At 36.7% G+C, this 21,058-nt stretch overlaps 1 protein-coding gene across 1 annotated transcript; it reads right to left on the reverse strand.

The window, feature by feature from the left end:
* Positions 1-57: 57 nt before the first annotated feature.
* Positions 58-20,904, reverse strand: slc7a7 (solute carrier family 7 member 7). Its single transcript, XM_073837287.1, has 10 exons — positions 20,701-20,904; positions 17,773-18,395; positions 5,280-5,405; positions 5,036-5,180; positions 4,464-4,587; positions 3,150-3,253; positions 2,909-3,005; positions 2,583-2,732; positions 864-1,047; positions 58-780 (listed from the first exon to the last, which is right to left on the reverse strand). The coding sequence occupies exons 2-10, from the start codon at positions 18,266-18,268 to the stop codon at positions 701-703; spliced, it is 1,506 nt and encodes a 501-aa protein (XP_073693388.1). The 5' UTR covers positions 18,269-18,395; positions 20,701-20,904; the 3' UTR covers positions 58-700.
* Between the last annotated feature and the right edge of the window lie 154 nt (positions 20,905-21,058).

The following is a 21,058-nucleotide window of genomic DNA, read 5'->3' on the forward strand; positions in this document are numbered from 1 at the left end:
TCTGCAACTATATGAACTTTTGACTTCACCTGTACTGTACTGTGTACGTGTCCCTTCATGATTAACATACACAGGTTTTGCATCATTTGTCCTTTATTTAGTTTATTTTTTGTTGTACTCAACCAGTTATTTATCACAAATCCAAAATAACACTGCCTTTGCCATTTCAGTCTTTAGGAAAGAATAGAAAACATGGAAAATACTGCTTTCAGTATTTATATAAACGCCTGAAAGATAAAGATGTTGTATTGGCAATTCCTTTCTGTAACACACAAGGTGTTTAATTAGACTTTCAGTGTACACACATCTAAAATGTATGTTCAATTAATATGCAAGATTTAGGTTTATAGTGGTTTCGAAACAAATGTCTCTAAATAATTCCTGTTATCAGTGCTATAATTTCATCATTTTACCAAGTCCCGCAACAACCTCAAAGTCCAAAGGTAGTTTCTTCGTAGAGAAGGTTTACTGTTCCCCATCAAACCAGCACTGAACTGATCAAAACGCAGCATAAATATCTCTAATAAATATAAAGGATTTGCTTTGACTTAAAGGGAGTTTTCGCATGAAATCTGATCAATCTAAAATGATATCTGTGTAAACCAGTGTAAAACGAGTTTAATCACATCAGCAGCTTGTGTATTGCATGTCCAGTTGTGAGTCCAGAGGTTTATGAGTCCAGTTTTCAGTGCATCATCTTCTACTCTGTCTTTTCATCCTCTCTGTCCATCTCGGTAAGAACACAGTAGCACACCTTCTGAATGAGTAAACCAAACGATGCTGGAAATGAAAACAGACATATCCATATCAGTATCAGGAGCAATATGAACTCTGTAAATCTAAATCACTGTTAGGAGTCTTACCAATAAACTTCCTGAGCCACATAGGCCTGCGTGTGGCAGGTAGATGGCAGCACAGGAAGTAGACGGGCACTCCTGATAAAGCGATGGCAATGCCGATTAATGAGTTGATGGTGTCGCTATATAAAGGCACCACCACAAGAAATACTGTGCAGAGGCAGAATATAATTGGGAAGAACAGGCTGAGCTGGAAGAAAAAGAAAAGGTATAATGAATGATAGACTATTCAGTAAGCCTGCTTGAGTTAACTTTTGTTAGTAGTTCGTCTCACACAAAGCATATCGTATTTCGGCGCTCATTTGTGATATATTTGTAAGACATAAATCCATAATAGTTATGAGTAATGACATTCGCGAAATCGATTTAAGGAACGCGTTTCCTCAGGTAAACGCGACTTCCATTCGCAAATGTATGTTTACATTTCTGACTTCAAGCTACATGATAATTGCTAACTTTTGATAATTGCTTCTGACCAAATCTATAATGTATTACTATATTAATGGTATATAATATAATAATATTATGATATATAATATATTGATGCAATTTTTGATGACAACAACAGCAGGATACCAGATATTTATATTTCACAATTATGACTTCCCTGGTGAAAAAAAAACCAGCTAAAACCAGCCTAGGCTGGTATTAGCTGTTTTTTTTTTTTTTTTTTTTTTTTCAGCACAATTGCAATTTCATATCTCACAATGTGTACTTTATATAATATAGTGTGACTTTTTACAGTTGAGGTCAAAAGTTTACATACTCCTTGCAGAATCTGCAAAATGTTAATTATTTTACCAAAATAAGAGAGATCATACAAAATACATGTATTTTTTTATTTAATACTGACCTGAATAAGATATTTTACATAAAAGACATTTACATGTAGTGTAGTCTGCAAGAGAAAATAATAGTTGAATTTCTAAAAATGGCCCTGTTCATCCTGAATGATCCACAGATGTGTGTTTTTTTAGTCATAGTTGTTCATGAATTGTCTTGAACAGTCAAATTGCTCACTGTTCTTCAGAAAAATCTTTCAGCATTTGTGTGTATTTGAACCCTTTCCAACAATGACTGTATGATTTTGAGATCCATCTTTTCACATGGCGGACAACTGAGGGAATCGTATACAACTACTACAGAAGGTTCAAATGCTCACTGATACTTCAGAAAGAAACATGACGCATTGGGAGCTGGGGAACTGGGGAACTTTTTTAATTTAAAGATCAGGGTAAATTTTAGTTATTTTGTCTTCTGGCAAACATGTAAATATCTTCTATAGCTTCTAATAGCAGTACTAAATGAAAAAATATATGATATTTAGGCAAAATAAGAAAAATATACATACATATATAGAATCTTCGTTCTGTTCAAAAGTTTACACCCCTGGCTCTTAAAGCATTGTGTTTCCTTCTGAAGCATGTTGCAAAGGGTTCAAATACACAAAAATGCTGAAAAACCACGAGTTTGAGGGAGCTAAAGGATTTTTCTGAAGAACAGCAGGCAGTTTAACTGTTCAGGACAAACAAGGGACTCATGAACAACTATCACTAAACAAAACAAAACACCTGTGGATCATTCAAGTAACAACACAGTATTAAAAATGAAGTGTATGTAAACTTTTGAACAGGGTCATTTTTATAAATTTGTATACTACTAATATGTAAATGTCTTTTATGTAAAATAACATAATACATGGGAGATGTTGGTTTGTGTGGTTACCTTTAGTGGTCGTGGTCTGTCTGGTTGTTTCCATCGCAGGTACATCTGTCCCAGGATAGACAGACCCACGAAGAACCAGTAGCTGAAGCTGTAGTAGTTGATCAGTCTAAAGACATCCTCCACACACAGGTACACAAGAGCCATGGCACCCTATCACACAACAAGACATCTCAGAATAGCTACACTTAGATTTATAGACACGAATGATGACTTTAAAGACATAAAGGTCAGGTGAATCAGGTGAAAACACACAATTGAAACAAAACACAAGTACATGTAATACAGCATATGATGACACAAATGAAGATGTTGTGATGGGAACTGACATTGAAGAGTAGGGCAGGGATGGGGGTAAAGCGGCTGACGTGAATCATGCACAGGTAGTCTGGCAGGTGGCCCTCTCTGGAGCCCACGAAGAACAGTCTGAGTGGAGATATGAGAATGAGAAATTGGAAAATGAGCTAAGAATGAAACATAGAATGAAAATGGTGCCTGAGAGGGAATAATGTGGTGAATTAGATGGCAGAAATGACACTGGTTATGGTACATGTTTTAGATGCTACTCACCTTGATGCAGCCACTATGGATGCGTTTAATCCTCCAAAGCAAGAGAAGGCAACAGCGACTGGTATTGTCCAATTAAAATACCCAAATACCTGGTCTGCAAATGTCTGTGAATTAAACATTTTTTTAATTAATTATTAATTAATTAGGCAAGAAACTCAGTAGAATAGCTAGATGAATAAAACTTGTACCTGCTTTTCTTTTCTTTTTTTAATGTACACTACTCTTCAGAAGTTTACTTTGAGTATTATTATTTTTTTATTTAACACTTTTATTCAGCAAGGATGCATTAAATTGATCAAAAGTGACTGTAATGGCATTTATAATATTATTGGATTATCTTGACCAGGCCTTTCTTTCTTCAGTCGAAAAGAAATTAAGGTTTATGAGGAAAACATACCAGGAATTTTCTCCATATAGTGGACTTCAGTGGGAGCCAACGGGTTGAAGGTCCAAATTGCAGTTTCAGTGCAGCTTCAAAGTGCTCCACACAATCTCAGCAGAGGAATAAGGGTCTTATCTAGTGAAACATCTGCCATTTTCTAAAAATAAGGGTCTTATCTAGTGAAATCGGTCATTTTCTAAAAATATATATATAAATGTATGTACTTTTTAACCACAAATGTTCTGCTATGCACATGAGCATCTTCACACATTACGTAATTACATTGAAAAAGTCACACGATTAGTTCTTTGGCTGTGTACTTTGGTTCAAAAATGTAGAGTAGGGCGAAAAACTCCATCTCACTTTCTTCTCCAACTTAATAATCGTCAGACATCATTGTTTGACTTTCTTTGCATGTTCACTTTGTAAACACTGGGTCGGTGCAAGACAAGCATTTGTGGTTGAAAAGTATATACATTTTAATTATTTTTTTTTTTTTTTAGAAAATGACAATTGTTTCACTTGACAAAACCCTTATTGCTTGACTGGGATCGTGTAGAGCCCTTTGAAGCTGCAATTTGGACCTTTAACTGTTGGCTTCCATTGAAGTCCACAATATGGAGAAAAATCCTGGAATGTTTTCCTCAAAAACCTTATTTTCTTTACTACTGAAGAAAGACAGACATTGCTTTTTTATTCTGGAAGTGAACTAAACCTTTAAGAAATGATTGTAATATTTTGCTTAATATTTTTGTGGAAACCATAATATTTTTCAGTCTTCTTTTGTGAATAGAAAGAAATTTTTGTATAATATTACACATGCATTTACTGTCACTTTTGATCAATTTAATGCGTCCTTGCTAAATAACCTATTACAAAAACTTTTAAAAATCTTACCAACCCTTAACTTTTTAACAGTAGGGTATACTCACCACAGCCACGGCGTCACTGTCCAGAATGGCAGGAATAGGCAGGATAGTATAGTAAGCCAAATTGGTAAGAATGTAGATTACTGTGACAATGGGCATGGAGATAGCAATGGCCAGCGGGAGATTTCTACAAAACAAGATGACCACCAGAGGGAAGCAGAATGCATTATCACACATACAATACCTGGCCTGCAATTAGGTCTACAACTCTCAAAGCTCCTAGAGCAACAGTTTCCCTAATGCTGACAAATGTGTTTCACATGTACACAGATGATTTTTACTTCAACCCAGAGGCCCAAATGGAGAAGTGTTTGGATAGTTTGTGGGTAGGAAGGTTGAAGGGGAGCTCTAGTCACATGACGGACCTGAGCAGCCCACAAAATGGCATGTGATCCAATCACGTGCTTGCTGTGTCCATTAAGTAAATCGAGTAACAATAAGGCCTTTAAATAGATAGATAGATTAGATAGATAGATAGATAGATAGATAGATAGATAGATAGATAGATAGATAGATAGATAGATAGATAGATAGATAGATAGATAGATAGATAGATAGATAGATAGATAGATCACCTCTCAGGATTTTTGATCTCCTCAGTGACAAAGTTGAGTGTGTCCCATCCAGAGTAGGAGAAGAGAGCAGAATATAACGCCAGTGCCACAGCACCTGGATCCTGAGATGAACCTGTGAACAACCCTTCAAAATTCTGTGTGTAACCTAGACCACAAACACACATAAACAAGCATAATCAGATTATATGATATATACAGATATAAGTTAAAAACAGGTGTAAAACAGTCTCCAGAATAGCTTTACCCTGGAATATCTTGACTAGTCCAGTGATGATGACAGCGATGAGGGCGATGACCTTCGCGTAGGTGAAAAAGTCCTGAACGCGTGTTCCATACTTTACATAGGCACAGTTCACAAAGGTCAGCAAGCCTAAGGACAAACACAGGTGAAGAACAAACACTTTATTAATATTTTGTGACTTGCATATCTAGGGTGGATATCTATTCGGCTTCAAAAAGACAGCCCGGCCAAAAATGTCTTCATTTATCTACCTCATGTCATTCCAATGAATTTATGTGACCCTGGACCACAAAACCAGTTATTAGGGTAATTTTTGTTAAAATGGAGATTCATACATCATCTGAAAGCTGAATAAACAAGCTTTCCATTGATGTATGGTATGTTGAAAAACTGGAATCTGAGGGTGCAAAAAAATCTAAATATTGAGAAAATTGTCTTTAAAGTTGTCTAAATGAAGTTCTTCGCAATGCACATTACTAATTAAAAAATTTGTTTTTATATATTTACAGTATGAAATTTACAAACTATCTTCATGCTTAATATCCTAATGATTTTTGGTATAAAAGAAAAATCGATCATTTTGACCCATACAATTGCTACAAATATACCCGTTCTACTTAAAGGTTGTATCAGCGATTTCTAGCCTAAAACATAAAGTGTCAATTTCAGCTGACCTTTCTTCACGATCCGCTCGCTGCCTGCCCCATAAATTGTCTGTGAAAAAACCGCGTCTCTCTGGTCAGCCTAGGGTCCAAGATATGCCAAAAAAACAATCGGCACTACCAACCTTTCCACAGATAAACAAACAGTGTTCCAACCAATCAGCGTCAGGGGTTTGGTGTTTTGGACTTTCGCTCCGCCTCCCTCACATCCCTGCACCAGTAGGAAAGTCCACAACACCAAACCCCTGACGCTGATTGGTTGGAACACTGTTTGTTTATCTGTGGAATAGTTGATAGCGCCGATTGTTTTTTTGGCATATCTCGGACCCTAGGCTGACCAGAGAGATGCGGTTTTTTCACAGACAATTTATGGGGCAGGCAGCGAGCGGATCGTGAAGAAAGGTCAGCTGAAATTGACACTTTATGTTTTAGGCTAGAAATCGCTGATGCAACCTTTAAGACTGGTTTTGTGCTCCAGGGTCACATATTTTGAAGAATTACCAGTTTTGATTCCGATTGACTTCCATGGAATTCATTGCCAACCAAAATGGTTTAGTTACCAACATTCTTTAAAATATTATCTTCTGTGTTCCACAGACGACAGCAAGTCATACCGGTTTGAAATGGTGAGTAAATTATAACAGAATGTTAATTTTTGGGTGGGCTATCTCTTTAAGGATCCACATGGGTGTTCTTGCGAGTCTAGTCACAACATCACAGCAATACCATGAAATGCATACGGTCTTCCCCTGTTTTCCAAGAGGATCAATGATCTTCAGGGGTCAGTTTGTTCTGACCCTGGAATGTCTTGATTTGTGTGAGAGGTTTGGACAAAGGGAGTGTGTGTGTGATCATGTGTGTGTCTTTTGTAAGGTAGTCTTCCTGGCTTGAGGAAGCAGAGCTGCTGACTCTAGCACTCCTGCTGGTTGTTTTGCAAGGAACGAAATAGCTTAGGGCAGCACTAAAGTTTGCGTGTGCGAGCAGGGCATTTTTTTTGTCGTACACAAAATCCAGCTGTAAGCACCTGTGCTTTGATACTGCATTCCAGGAAGGTGCATTCAAACAGTTTGGAACAAATATGTATTGCTTTGTATTGCAAACATTAATATTTGTATTTGTGCATTCGTACAGGAAAATAAAAAAATCTGTGGAAAGTGAACTGAAATTGAGAATCAGAGTGGGCAGTTTGCATTTAGTAGCCTTGACACCAAATGAGGAAGTTACCATGTGTCACATGACTTACTAACTCTTACAAGATACAGTCACTGTCTGACCCATTACCAGTTGGAAAACACCACATTTCTAAAAAAAAAAAGTTTACTAGTCTTGCTCTGACTTCATCTTATCTGTTATGGCTGCTATCAATGTTGCCTCAAGTTCATAAACTGCTCGCACACCCGTTTCTAATCTAGAGTCTCTCTGCTTAAGGAGGGCAGATAGTACACAGCCAGATATGGGTCTCATTCCTGTATGCTTATGTCATCTTTTAAAATGATAAAAATGCTATTGTAAAATTAACATCATTGACTTTCACTATATTAACAATATCTACGACATGAGTAAGTGATTATGTGTTTTTGTGGAATATGAATATATGTTATAATGTGATGTTATTTTGTTTCGGATAGGCTTGATGATTAAATGTAAATATTAATGCTTAAAGGGACCATTAACCCCAAATGAACATTCTTTTATCATTTACTCACTCTCATATCATTACAAATTCAAACCTGTTTGGATCTTCTTTGGAAGATAAAATATTTTTTTTTTCCAATAGGCATCAATGGTTACAAGAACTGTTTAACTACCAACACTTTTAAAAGTATCATCTTTTGTGTTCCACAGAATAAAGTAAGTCATACAGATTTGGAATGACATGCCTGGTACATGACAGAATTTTTCTTTGAAATAGGACAAGTACAAATAATATTAACATTGTGAATATTAATGTCCCTTAAGTAAGGAATAATTGAAAAATACCTTTACACCTCTGGTGTGCATTATTTTCTAAGAATTCAACGGACTGAAGCCAATTATTCTTCTTATACTACAGATACCACACCTCAAGTCATCAATCAGATGATATATTTCAAGCCGTTTGTCTGGGTTTTGTCCTGAAAAGGCTATTGTGAGTAGGATTTTTAAGCAGCTCATCCAACGCCTTCGTTGCTAATTCCAAAACGTCACTTTAGAGCTAGTCTCAAGTCTCAAGTCTTATTTATTTATATAGCCCTTTCTACTAAAATGTAGACCAAAGGACTGTACATCTAAAAAAAGAAACACAAGCCACATACCATACAATGATAGAATCAAGAATTAAAAGCCACAGAGTACAGATACGTTTTCACGTGAATTTTAAAAACATCAACTAATGGTGCAAGTCTAATATCAGGGGGAAGCGCATTCCACAGTCTAGGGCCAATGACAGAAAAAGCTCTATCCCCTTTTGTTTTTAGACGAGTTCTTGGAACAAAGAGCAGTAAACAATTAGATGACCTTTGTGATCTACCAGAGTTCATAAGCACCAAGTCCGTGATATATCCCGGGGCCATATCATGAACAGCTTTATAAACAAACAACAACACATTATACTGAATTCGATATCTCACAGGAAGCCAGTGGAGCCGTTCCAAAACAGGTGTAATATGCTCCCTTTTCGTAGTACCAGTAAGGAGCCTTGCAGCAGCATTTTGAACCAGCTGCAGTTTTGAGATTAGAGATTGACTTATTCCTACATAAAGCGCATTGCAGCAATCCAAGCGTGAAGAAATTAATGCATGAATCACTATTTCTAGATCAGGAACAGACAAAAAGGATTTCTTTTCGCGATAGTCATTAGTGACGATGCTTGAGCCATTGATAGCAGACTAATGCAGTTAATAACAAAGTTTAGACAGACGGAAAGAGAGAGAGATTAAGCTTGTGAATTACCTCTCAAAAGTGATCAGCAGCGTCTCTACTAACAGTGAAACTTTTAAGTTCATTTTCTTCAAGACCATGCCGTTGTTACCTCGGCTTGTGAGAAATGTCATGTAGTTTTTGAGTTGTTAATCATCAGAGCAGCGTTAACAACATTAGCGCGTATGCTAACATGTGTGCACGCGTCTGTGAGGGAGAGAGAGTGGGAAAAACAGAGTATGTGCTTTCCGTACATAATAAAACGTCATTTTGTGGCAAAAACATGGAAATAATCTGTCGTTTTTATCCTAGTGTTTACTGCATAGCAGCCGATCCCACCTACCCAATGCAAAGCTTCTTCAGCCTGCTGCCATCAGGGAGGAGACTGCGGAGTCTCCAGGCCAGGACCAGCAGACTGAAGGACAGCTTCACCCATCAGGCTGTCAGGTAGCTCAACTCTCTCCCGGCTCTGCCCCCACTCCCCTCTTCTGCCCCACAACTTTCTGAACTCTAACACACACACACACACACACACACACACACACACACACACACACACTGACCTGCACCAGTCACTTTGTGCAGCATTGGTCTGCCAACTACCTCACACTATTCATAGACAGTAACAAGACTGCTCTGACACTTTTACACTTTACAAGCTCTGTTGCACTACATTGTTTACATTGTTTACGTGGTTTGCACTCTCTACCATGTGCCCTTACTTGTATATTGTGTTTTTAATTTTATATATTATGTTTATTTGTATTTATTCATATTTTTTTAAATTCTACCTTTGTATTTAATGTTACTGTTTGTATTTAATGTTACTTGTATGCACCATGGGTCTGAGAGTAACGCAATTTCAATTCTCTGTATGTCCTGTACATGTGGCAGAATTGACAATAAAGTTGACTTTGACTTTGACTGTATTTATTTGTTTGGCCAGTATCATTGTGGGTTTTGTTTTGTAGGCTGTAAGGCCCTTTGAAAAAAGTGAATCCAAGTGATATAGACATGTAATGTGGTCAAGAGCTGGCTGGAACTATGATCACTGTACGTTTTCCTGAAAATAACAAGCAGTCCTCACTGCAGAGCTAATGCACATCACAGAACGTTCGTCAGCGGTCAGCCAATCAGATTTAAGCATTCAATGGGCCCGTAGTACAAAACAAAGATAATCAGAAGAAAGTATACATTGTATTTGTGAGAAAAGACAGAGATAGAAAGTGTATCTTTAGCATGAGACTGCTATCGTTATCAATCTGGATGTGCTTTTGGCTCCATTCCATACTGAGCTATCATTAGCTATTAGTCATAAAGGCAAGACTGTTAATCGGAAGGACTTTAGCTTCTAGTTCTTGGTATTGCTTCTTATCTTTCAATGAAGTGTGCATGTGTGTGTTGCAATCAGATTCACATAATGTAGATTTGTGGATATAATATGTTTACACATTTTATGGAAGCCAAACATTTTTTTTCTTTTTGTCACAAAAGGTTATTTCTTAGACACAAAATATCTTTATCTATATCTGAGTTTCTCAAATATTGCAATTTTAATGTCTCTTTTGTGACACACCTATTTCAGGTCATGGAGTTGCTATTAATTAGCTGATGACCTAATGAGCTGATGTGAACCCTGAATGCAAGACCAGGGTTGAGAACCACTGATCCAGATTATGCTGTGTGTGTGAAAAAAATCTTAGATTTCAAAATTCTGGAGCATTTCAAGAACTGCCAGTTCAACTATTATTTCTGTCTCAGTTTGCACTTTTTGTGGTGTCGTGCATGTCTGTGCTGAGCGAGACGAATCACGTGAATGTAACCCTCAACATCAGCAGCACTCATCTGACGCATTCTCTTCTCCTTCCCTTTTCCACTCAACATCAAATACTGACAGGCTTTCGCTATTTCTCATAACGTCATCATTTCTTTTTTCCTCCCCTTACCAAAAAGTACTGTTATGGTACCACAGATTTATCTTACTTTGTTTGTGAGTGTCTTTTGAACTCCGTATATTTCTCATGATGTTTTATACCATTTCATGCACTCTTGCTGTCTGTGGTAAATGTAGCTCTGTGTTTGTGCAGTGTTAAACTGCTACCTGCTACCCACTTCCTGCTGCCATTTTTTCACTCTTCGCTCACTTTCAAAGTGCTACCAACTTCACTAACATTCAGTGAATTGAAAAGCAACTAAACTTAGGATTCAAGAGCTAATTAAACCCCAAAATTTTAATTCTGTCATCATTTACACATCCTCATGTCATTTGAAACACTTTCTTCTTCTTCTGGCCACTTTTTGACAAAAAAGACAAACTGTCAAGCTCCAAACTGGGATAAAAGCACCGGAAGAATATCAAAAACACAGTCCACTTGATGAAAATATTTCAGGAACGGACTGAAATATAAGCCATTGCACAGTGGCAAAGCACATTGACATTCAAAGGTTTGGGGTCAGTGAGGTTTTTGAAATGTTTTAAGTCATTTAAGGCCACATTAAAGGGGCTATATGCAACTTTCTGAAATTTAAACTGGCACCTGTGGCCAAAAAACGGAACTGCTCTTTCTTTCTGCTCGCTCTTGCAGTGCACGCTCCGCTGCTAAGAAGTCAACATTATGTTTACAGAGGTAAGAACAGTCAAGTACATATATTGTAGGCTAATTGCGGACTAGCGTGAGATCTTTGCGGCAAGAGCGATCTGAAACGTTTAACATGAACGCGCTTGACGTCACATCCGCAGACAGCGCACGAAAAATCTGACCCGACAGAAAATAGGAAAAATAGGATACAGGCTTATAGGTGCACCCACTGTGAGCTGACAAGGTGTCAGTATGCTCATCAGGAGATGTTTGAGTCATAAATGGTCAAATAAAAAGGCTATTGTTACGTTTATTTTGGGGAAAAAGTTACATATAGCCCCTTTAAGAAAAAATACAGTAAAAACTGTAATATTGTGAAATATTATAGCAATTTAATATAACTGTTTTTGTTATTATGTATCCTGTGTAATCCTGTGATGGCAAAGCTGAAATTGGATATTTAATGATCAGCATCATTACTCCAGTTTTCAGTGTCACAAAATTCTTTAGAAATCATTCTAATATGCTAATATTTGGTGCTCAAGAAACTTTCCATTTACTATCAATGTTAAAAACAGTTGTGCTGCATAATATTTTAGTGGAAACCATGACACATTTTAAAAGATTCTTTTATAACAAGAAAATTCAAAAGAACAGCATTTATGATAAATTTAATGTGTCCCTCTTTCAACATTTTTTTTACTGACCCCAAACTCTTGAACACTAGTGTATAGTGTTAAAAATGTCTCATGTGTTCCACAGAAGCAAAAAATAAATAAATGAATTTAAAATAAATAAATCATAGGGTCTTGAAATGGTAGGTAAATGATTATGGGTGAACTATTCATTTTAACCCTCATTGCTCAAATGTTGTTCTTGAAGACTCGAAGACTTGAAGGTCATTGCACACTGAGTCCAAAAATTTTGTATGCTTTTTTTTTTTTGTATTCGTCATCCTTTCCTATCAAAATGCTTGCTAAGGATGCAAAAACACAGAAAATTTAACCTGATCGGAGGCAGTTAACAAATCGGAGAGAGTTTGTAAACGTGATTGACACAAAATGAGGTCGCATTTATTTTTTAACGTGCAAAAATTTCGGACGAGAATTTTGGACTTAGTGCACAAAGACCTTTAAGGTATACAAACCTTTTGAACAGTACAATTTTTAATGTTTGTGAAGAAGTATTTTCTTCGATTTGAGAATATTTTAAAATGTGAACTATTCCTGTGATTTCAAAAGCAAAATTTTTAGCATTACTCCAGTCACATGATCCTTCAGAAATCATTGTAATTTTTTGCTGTTTAAACAACTAGAATTTTTTCAGGTTTCTTTGATGAATAGAAAGTTCAGAAGAAAAGCATTTATTTGTATCTTTTGTAACATTATAAATTTCTTTATCATCACTGTCAGGAAAAACAATCAATTTAAAGCATCCTTACTAAATAAAAGTATTAATTTCTATAATTTCATCCACCCTGCCCACCAAAAAATGATACTGACTCCAAGCTTTTGAATAGTATAGTGTTTAATGTTAATTAAATAATGTTAAATAATGTCAATGTTAGTTCTTTATTTCAAATAAATGCTGATCTTTGGATCTTTCTATCTTAAAGATTCCTAAAAAAGTACTCAACTGTTTTAAATATTGATAATAATAATAATAATAATAAATGTTTCTTGAACAGCAAATCAGCATATTGGAATGATTTCTGAAGGATCTTGTGACACTGAAGACTGTAGTAATGATGCTGAAAATTTAGCCTTAAAGGGACAGTTCACCCAAAAATTAAGCTTACCCCCAGGGCATCCAAGATGTAGGTGACTTTGTTTCCTCAGCAGAACACAAACCAAGATTTTTAACGAAAACCGGTGCAGTCTGCCAGCCAAATAATATGAGTGGATACATTAATGTCCTAAGACGCAAAACGATCGATTTTTGTGAGAAACTGAACAGTTTTTATATCATTTTTTACCTTTGATACACAGCCACGTCCATCTGTCCTGAGCACGAGTTTAGCATCCGGCTCGTGACATGTGAACGCGCTCTGACGTAGTATACGCAAACGCCGGAAGCGATCTGTCGCATATATACAACACTCATTGTTTACACAGAGCACAGAGATTGTGGGTATAGCGGCTATTCAAAATGGTAATTACTTGCGCTTATCCTGTTTGTTCAAACCGATTTAAAGCTAAAAGATTACATTTGCTTGCGCAAACTCATCCGGGACTTTTCACCGATTTCCCCTTACGGCGTTTGCGTATACTACGCCAGAGCGCATACATGTGTAACGATCCGGATGATAAGCTCGTGCTCAGAACAGATGGACTTGCTGTGTTTCAAAGGTAAAAAATGATATAAATGGGTCAATGACGTGGCATGTCAATTCTGGTGTCCAAAGCATATTCATAAAATTAAAAATGTATACATTTTTAAATGCATTTCATTAAATGACTCAACTTTCCCCTCTTTAATTACTCTTGTGAGAATTCATTATAAATAATTAATCTTTAAGGAACTATTGAGCTCAAAAGTCCCAAAACGTCATTCCGGGTAACTGTCCCGGCTTAAAATCTGAGTACAAAAATACAATAAAAATGTAAATAATAAAAATAAAATATTTAAAATCTACTTGGGCATAATTGTATTGATGTTTTAAACGATACCTGCAAATATGGTTATAATACTGAGCTTAATTACATTTTAATGACAGAAAGACTTTTGTCCCCAAATTGTGATTTCTGTAATGTCATTCCTGGATAACAGACACCAATGACCATTTTAGACCATAATGCATTGTGGTATGTCATGTGACATAATATTGTATCAAAAAGAAGACCCTGAAGGAGCACCAGAACAAGTGCAAAGGTGAGTAAGCGTCTCTTAAAATGTTGATATTTTGACCTTTTCGGTCACTGATGCACTTTGTAGCAATATCATGTGTCCTTTTGGATAACACTGACAAACTATTTATAATGTTTTTATATGAAAAAACTATCTATTTGATCTAAAAGATTACCTTAAAGCGATGATGGCTAAGTTGTAGTTTTCCATAGGTGGTTAAATTAGTGCCTGATTATAAAGAAAAATATTTGTTTTGTCATTCCTGGATAACAACATGTCATTCTTGGATAACAAAAAAACTCTGTTAGCCAGGACATGTCATCCGTTATCCAGAATGACATAGGCATAACAATCTAGTTTTTAATTAACATTTGTAAACTTTTAGGTATAGTTATTAAAGTTATATTATTAACATTAACATTATTTACATAATTGTATGTTTTTTGCCGTATTTTTGCTGTCATTCATCTTGATTTCATATGATTCACATTTAATTATCATTGAATTGAACTTTTGTAATGTTAATGGTCAAATCATGAATAATGTAATCATTATTATTAATATATCCACATTTGGTAATACTTTATAATAACTACACGTTATTAATCATTATTTAAGCATCATTAAACAGTTAATTCATTAATAAATTTACGATTTAAAATGCAGCTATAAATTCTTAAAGGGATAGTTCACCCACAAATGAAAATTTGATGTTTATCTGCTTACCCCCAATGCATCCAAGATGTAGGTTACTTTGTTTCCTCAGAAAAACACAAACGAAGATTTTTAATGAAATCCGGTGCAGTCTGCCAGCCTTATCATGGATGTGGATGGGCACCAAACCTTTAAAAGTAAACAAAAACATGCACAGACAAATCCAAATTACACCCTGCGGCTCGTGATGACGCATTGATGTCTTAAGACACGAAACGATCGTTTTTTGCGAGAAACTGAACAGTATTTATATCATTTTTTACCTTTGATACACAGCCAGGTCCATTTGTCATGAGCACGAGTTTGGCATCAGTCACGTCACATGTGCACGCACTTCTGGTGTAGAATACGCAAACGCCGTAAGAGGAAATCAGTGAAAAGTCCCGGATGAGTTTGCGCAAGCAAACGTAATCTTTTAGCTTTAAATCAGTTTGAACAATCGGGATAAGCGCAATAATTACCATTTTGAATAACCGCTATACCCACAGTCTGTGTGCACTGTGTAAAAAATGAGTGTCGTGTACATGCGAAAGATCACTTCCGGCGTTTGCGTATTCTACAAAGAGCGCGTGCACATGTGACGTGACTGATGCCAAACTCGTGCACAGGACAGATGGATGTTGCTGTGTATCAAAGGTAAAAAATGATATAAATACTGTTCAGTTTCTCACAAAAAACGATAATTTCGTGTCTTAGGACATCAATGTATCGTCATGAGCCGCAGGGTGTAATTTGGATCTGTCTGTGCATGTTTTTTGTTTACTTTTAAAGGTCTGGTGCCCATCCACGTCTATGATAAGGCTGGCAGACTGCACCGGTTTTCGTTAAAAATCTTCGTTTGTGTTTTTCTGAGGAAACAAAGTCACCTATATCTTGGATGACCTGGGGGTAAGCAGATAAACATCAAATTTTCCTTTTTAGGTGAACTATCCCTTTAATGCTTGATTTATAAGCCTACCTACAAGTATGAAATTAAAGTATGGAAATACAATTATTAAACACATTATAGATATGCTTTTAAATCAAGAATAAAGCATTTATAGCTGTATTTATAAACTGCTTATTAATGTCTTTTAATGCTTTATAAATGATGAATTAACTGTTTACTAATGTTTAACTAATGATTAATAGCGTGCCGTTATTATAAAGTGTTACCCATTTTAAAACTTTTGTATAGCTTCTGGTGTTTTAAGGTCAATTCTGTTCTTCCAGATGCCTCTGTCTAATAAAGAGAGGCAGAGACGGTTCAGAGCCAGAATAAACACAGATGCAGAAGCTAGGGCTGAGTATCTTGGAAAAAAGAGAGCAAGGTATTAGGGTGATGATTCAGTGGAACAATAATGTGTCAGTAACAAGCAAACTTGAAATATTAATCAAAATAGGTTCACACTCATTTGTAATAAGCCTAAATGTTTTAGCGGTGTAATGTGTTATTACACATCATACACTATGCCATTGTTTATGAAGCATTATAATTTTACAGATTTACTGTAATATTTAGAAAATACGATTGTAATGAAATTGGTGTGATTACAACCTGCATCTAATACTCATTATTATTATTATTATTATTATTATTATTATTATTGTGTGTAGCTACTACAAATCAAGACCAGTTCCCAAAAAGCCTGTTGTACTTTTTTTAAATCATTAAAAACTGTGAGTTTTGCAACTGTCAAGTGTATCTTACTTAGTTTCAAATTTGAGTGTTGGAAAGAAAAATTATACTGATGATGGTTCTTATGGTAATCCTGAAAAATATTGCAGAATGTCATTCCGTCTAACAGTATGTCATTCTGGCTAACAATGACACGGGCAATTCATTTAACCCATATTTCTGTGTTAGATAACACAATTCAGCTTTTTGTTGAGTTAATGATAAAACAAGTCTTATTTACTTTATTGGAAAACATTTTTAAACATTTTCCAGTTTTTTTCTTTATTTGGTTCTGAATTTTGAATTAGCAGCAGCCCAAAATGAGCCTGTGCCTATATGAAATCCCAAATTGATTATATTAATTGTGATTAAAATGTAGTTTTCTGAGCACTAATTGTTTGTTGAGCTCCAAATATGGAGATAAGTACATTTGTATATGCCAACAATGATAGAAATGTAATTAATTTTAAAATTTATTACGTTACCCAGGAATGACATTTTCATGAGGAAAAAGATCTGATTCATCAAAAAAAATGGTTAATTACATTCTTGAAATGTGTAAATATCATTGCATTACATACACAACACTGTAATAAGTATAGAAAGTACTAACATTTAAATTTTTTGCCTGTTTTATTTTTTTCCACATTTTAAATCCTTATCCGTCATTCACCCAAATACTGTTCAGTTTCTTGCAAAAACCGATCGTTTCGCGTCTTAGGACATCAATGTATCGTCACGAGCCGCAGGGTGTAATTTGGATTTGTCTGTGCATGTTTTTGTTTACTTTTAAAGGTTTGGTGCCCATCCACGTCCATTATTTGACTGGCAGACTGCACCGGTTTTCGTTAAAAATCTTCGTTTGTGTTTTTCTGAGGAAACAAAGTCACCTACATCTTGGATGCCCTGGGGGTAAGCAGATTAACATCAAATTTTCATTTTTGGGTGAACTATCCCTTTAATCACAGGAACAAATTACATTTTAAAATATATTCAAATACAGAACAGTTCTTTTAAATAGTAAAAAAAAATATTTCAGAATTTTACTGTTTTTGCTGTACTTTGGATCAGAAAAAGACTTCTTTAAAAACACATTAAAAACTGGTAGTGTACACACACATCCACATGAATCAACTCACATATGCAGGCCGCTGCAAGCAGACGATTGGCCACGTAGGGCGCTATACACGAAGGGAAGATGGGCTGCACCATGTAGTTGGAGAAGGTGATGGCTATCACAGCCTGACTGGTGGGCTCGATGATTAGAAGAGAAGTCCACAGACGGATGAAAGCCAAAAAGCCTCCAAAGGCCTCCAGGATGTAAGCATAACTGGCACCCGACTTGGTGATGGTGGTCCCGAGCTCGGCATAGCATAGCGCCCCGAACACTGAGAAGATCCCACCAACTGTCCAAACTACCAAAGACAACCCGTAGGAGCCACTGTACATCAGTACACCTTTGGGTGAAACGAAGATGCCAGAACCAATCATGTTTCCCACGATGAGGCACACGCCATTGAGCAAAGATATTTCTTTTTTCAGTTTCATGGACTCCTGCGAGCCACTTGCCTTCAGGTTTCCATTCAACACCTCTGAGGAACTGTCCTCCGTGGGTTGGGGGCTGTAGGATGCCATTGTTTTGAAGGGCCAAAGAGTTGGAAGATATGAAAAAGACTGTTTAAATCAGTTCTACAGTCAGGAACAAAAGTCTTAAGAAGGTCTGAAAAATTCCCAGCTAGTTCTTGAGATCTTCAGGTGACATCTGGGAAAACAGAAGAAGAGTGTTCGGTATTTATACACACACATGCACACACATATAATAATCTCCAAAGAAACAGGGCAATCATAAAGAGCTTTCACTCTTGCGTTTCAAAAGTACATATGGCTATTACGGATCCATTAGACGTCATGGCAAATGGCTTTTTAAAGGTGTGTAAACAAAGCCGCACAGAGAAAAAGGTCTACATGTAAGAAAAACATCCAGCTTGCTCATATTCCTTATGGTGTGAGGCTAGATTGTGTGTCTTAGTCGACGGCTTAATCAATCACCATCCCTGACGTGGACATTGATCCACCTGATCTCTAGTCAACCAAGACCAAGTGGAGGGATTTTTAAAACGTCAAGTCCAATTCAAGTCTCTGGCATTTTATCTCTCACTCTCTCTCTCTCTCTCTCACTTTTAGTATGGAGACTTCTTAAGGCGTCAGCATGGTGATCTGTCACATGCGCCTCAAGGTTCAATGGACTCAGAAGAGCTACGCTCAAGAGCACAGGCTGTGAAACGTCTTCACATGACGATATGGAAAATATGCACATACAGGGACATGGCTAGTTAATTGACAGCTTGTATAATTAAGCTCAAAGTTGAAAGCCATTGATGCTGACTGTGGCAAACTATACACTGACAATGCATAATTTTGGCATAGGTTAACTAATAAGTCTTGCATGGCATTTTGAAATCTGGAGAGTTAATGGGAATTTTGCACTTGATGGAGCTACAGTTTCAGAATCTGCCAAATGTTAATTATTTAAGCAAAATAAGAGGGATCATGCAAAATGCATGTTATTGTTTATTTAGTATTGACCTGAATAAGATATTTCACATTAAAGATGTTTACATATTTGGGGGCAGCCGTGGCCTAATGGTTAGAGAGTCGGACTTGTAACCCAAAGGTTGCAGGTTTGAGTCTCAGGTCCGGCAGCGATTGTAGGTGGGGGGAGTGATTGTACAGCACTCTCTCCACCCTAAATACCACAACTGAGGTGAGTACAAGGCACTAGGTACAAGGGCGCTGCAGCAATGGCTACCCACTGCTCCGTGTGTGTTTTTACTACTGTGTGTGTGCACTTGGATGGGTTAAATGCAGAGCACAAATTCCTAGTATGGGTCACCATACTTGGCCTCACTTCACCTCCTTTCCTTTTCCTTTCCATATACTTCACAAGCGAAAATAATAGTTGAATTTATAAAAATGACCCTGTTCAAAAGTTTACACCCCCTTGATTCTTAATACTGTTACTGTTACCTGAATGATCCACAGCTGTTACCTGAATGATCCCCCCCCCCCCCCGACTCTTAATGCATGTTTTTTCCTTCTGAAGCATCAGTGAGCCTTTGAACCTTCTGTAATAGTTGCATATGAGTCCTTCAGTTGTCCTCAGTGTGAAAAGATGGATCTCAAAATCATACAGTCATCGTTGAAAAGGGTTCAAACACAAAAATGCTGGAAACCCAAAGAATTTGTGGGACCTGGAGGATTTTTCTGAAGAACAGTGGTCAGTTTAACTGCTCAGGACAAACAAGGGACTAATGAACAACTATCACTAAATAAAAAAGCACAGCTGTGGATCATTCAGGTAACAACACAGTACTAAGAATTAACATTGTGCAGATTCTAAAAGGGGGGTGTAAACATTTGACCTCAATTGTAGAATTCCGAGTCACCTGCTTGTTTAAATTCTAAATTTTAAAACATAGTTTAGAATTCAAACTTGTTGCAAGCCATTTTAGACCTTTAGAATCATTCCCACCTTTCACACAATAACTCCAGCAGTCGTATAGCTTTGAAGTGCTGTGTAATGGTTGGGAAGGTCTTATCACAAAAGACGAAAGTTGCATTAAGAAAAAACAAAAAGAGATAGAGATGATGATTAAAGAACTGAGCTGAGTGGGTGGACAGTGGGCAATTACTGCACATGATAATTAAACAGCCACACAAATGCAAGATCTTTAGGGACCGGAGAGCAAGGTTCAGGACATGCTGATAAGCGCTTTGAAAAAACAACTATAAAACAAAATCAGTTAAGTTTACAGCCTAAGCCACTATAGCCTTGCTGTGAAGCAGAATAATAAGTGAAATTTATTTTTGTAACTGTAAACTACTTGCAAAGTCTATGAAAAGAAACATGTAAGAGTACAGTAAGCTTTAATCTTGTATATATAAAACCTCTAAGTATACAATATGCATTTTACAATGATGTCTATGTAATTTAAAGCTTTGTAAAAGAATAATTCTGGCTTTAAATGACGGCAGCATAAGAGCTAAGCGGAATGGTTTTGTATTACCTTTTCCTCCAGGTGCTGAAGTGGCATCAGGATGCAGCTTGTACTGATGCTTTATCTGCCGTTCATTTTCGTAGACACGATCGAAGACACGGTGTAGTTCATGTTATTTCGCCGTGTGAGATCTCAGTCATATGGTCTGTCACGGCTAGCGCTCGAGTTCCCTTCCTTTCAGGTCGTGAGCACGAGACGTCTGAAGGAGATTGATGAACTTCTGCTCTCAGTCAAATACAGATTGCAAACACACACAGCGAGTAAGGGGAGGAGAAAACAGACAGAGCGCAGCTCTCTAAACTATTGAACCATTATAATACGCGTCTGGGTGAACTTTTAAAACATATGATCGGAACAAAACATGTTT

The sequence above is a fragment of the Garra rufa genome, chromosome 3 (genome assembly GCF_049309525.1).
Source record: "Garra rufa chromosome 3, GarRuf1.0, whole genome shotgun sequence".
Lineage (NCBI taxonomy): Eukaryota > Metazoa > Chordata > Actinopteri > Cypriniformes > Cyprinidae > Garra > Garra rufa.

Coding starts and splice junctions, on each gene's coding strand:
- slc7a7 (XM_073837287.1), bottom strand. CDS start 18,268: ATGGCATCCTACAGCCCCCAACCCACGGAGGACAGTTCCTCAGAGGTG. Junction 3,254..4,463: donor ACAGTGACGCCGTGGCTGTG/GTGAGTATACCC, acceptor TTTAATTCACAG/ACATTTGCAGACCAGGTATT. Junction 2,733..2,908: donor TCCCTGCCCTACTCTTCAAT/GTCAGTTCCCAT, acceptor GTTGTGTGATAG/GGTGCCATGGCTCTTGTGTA.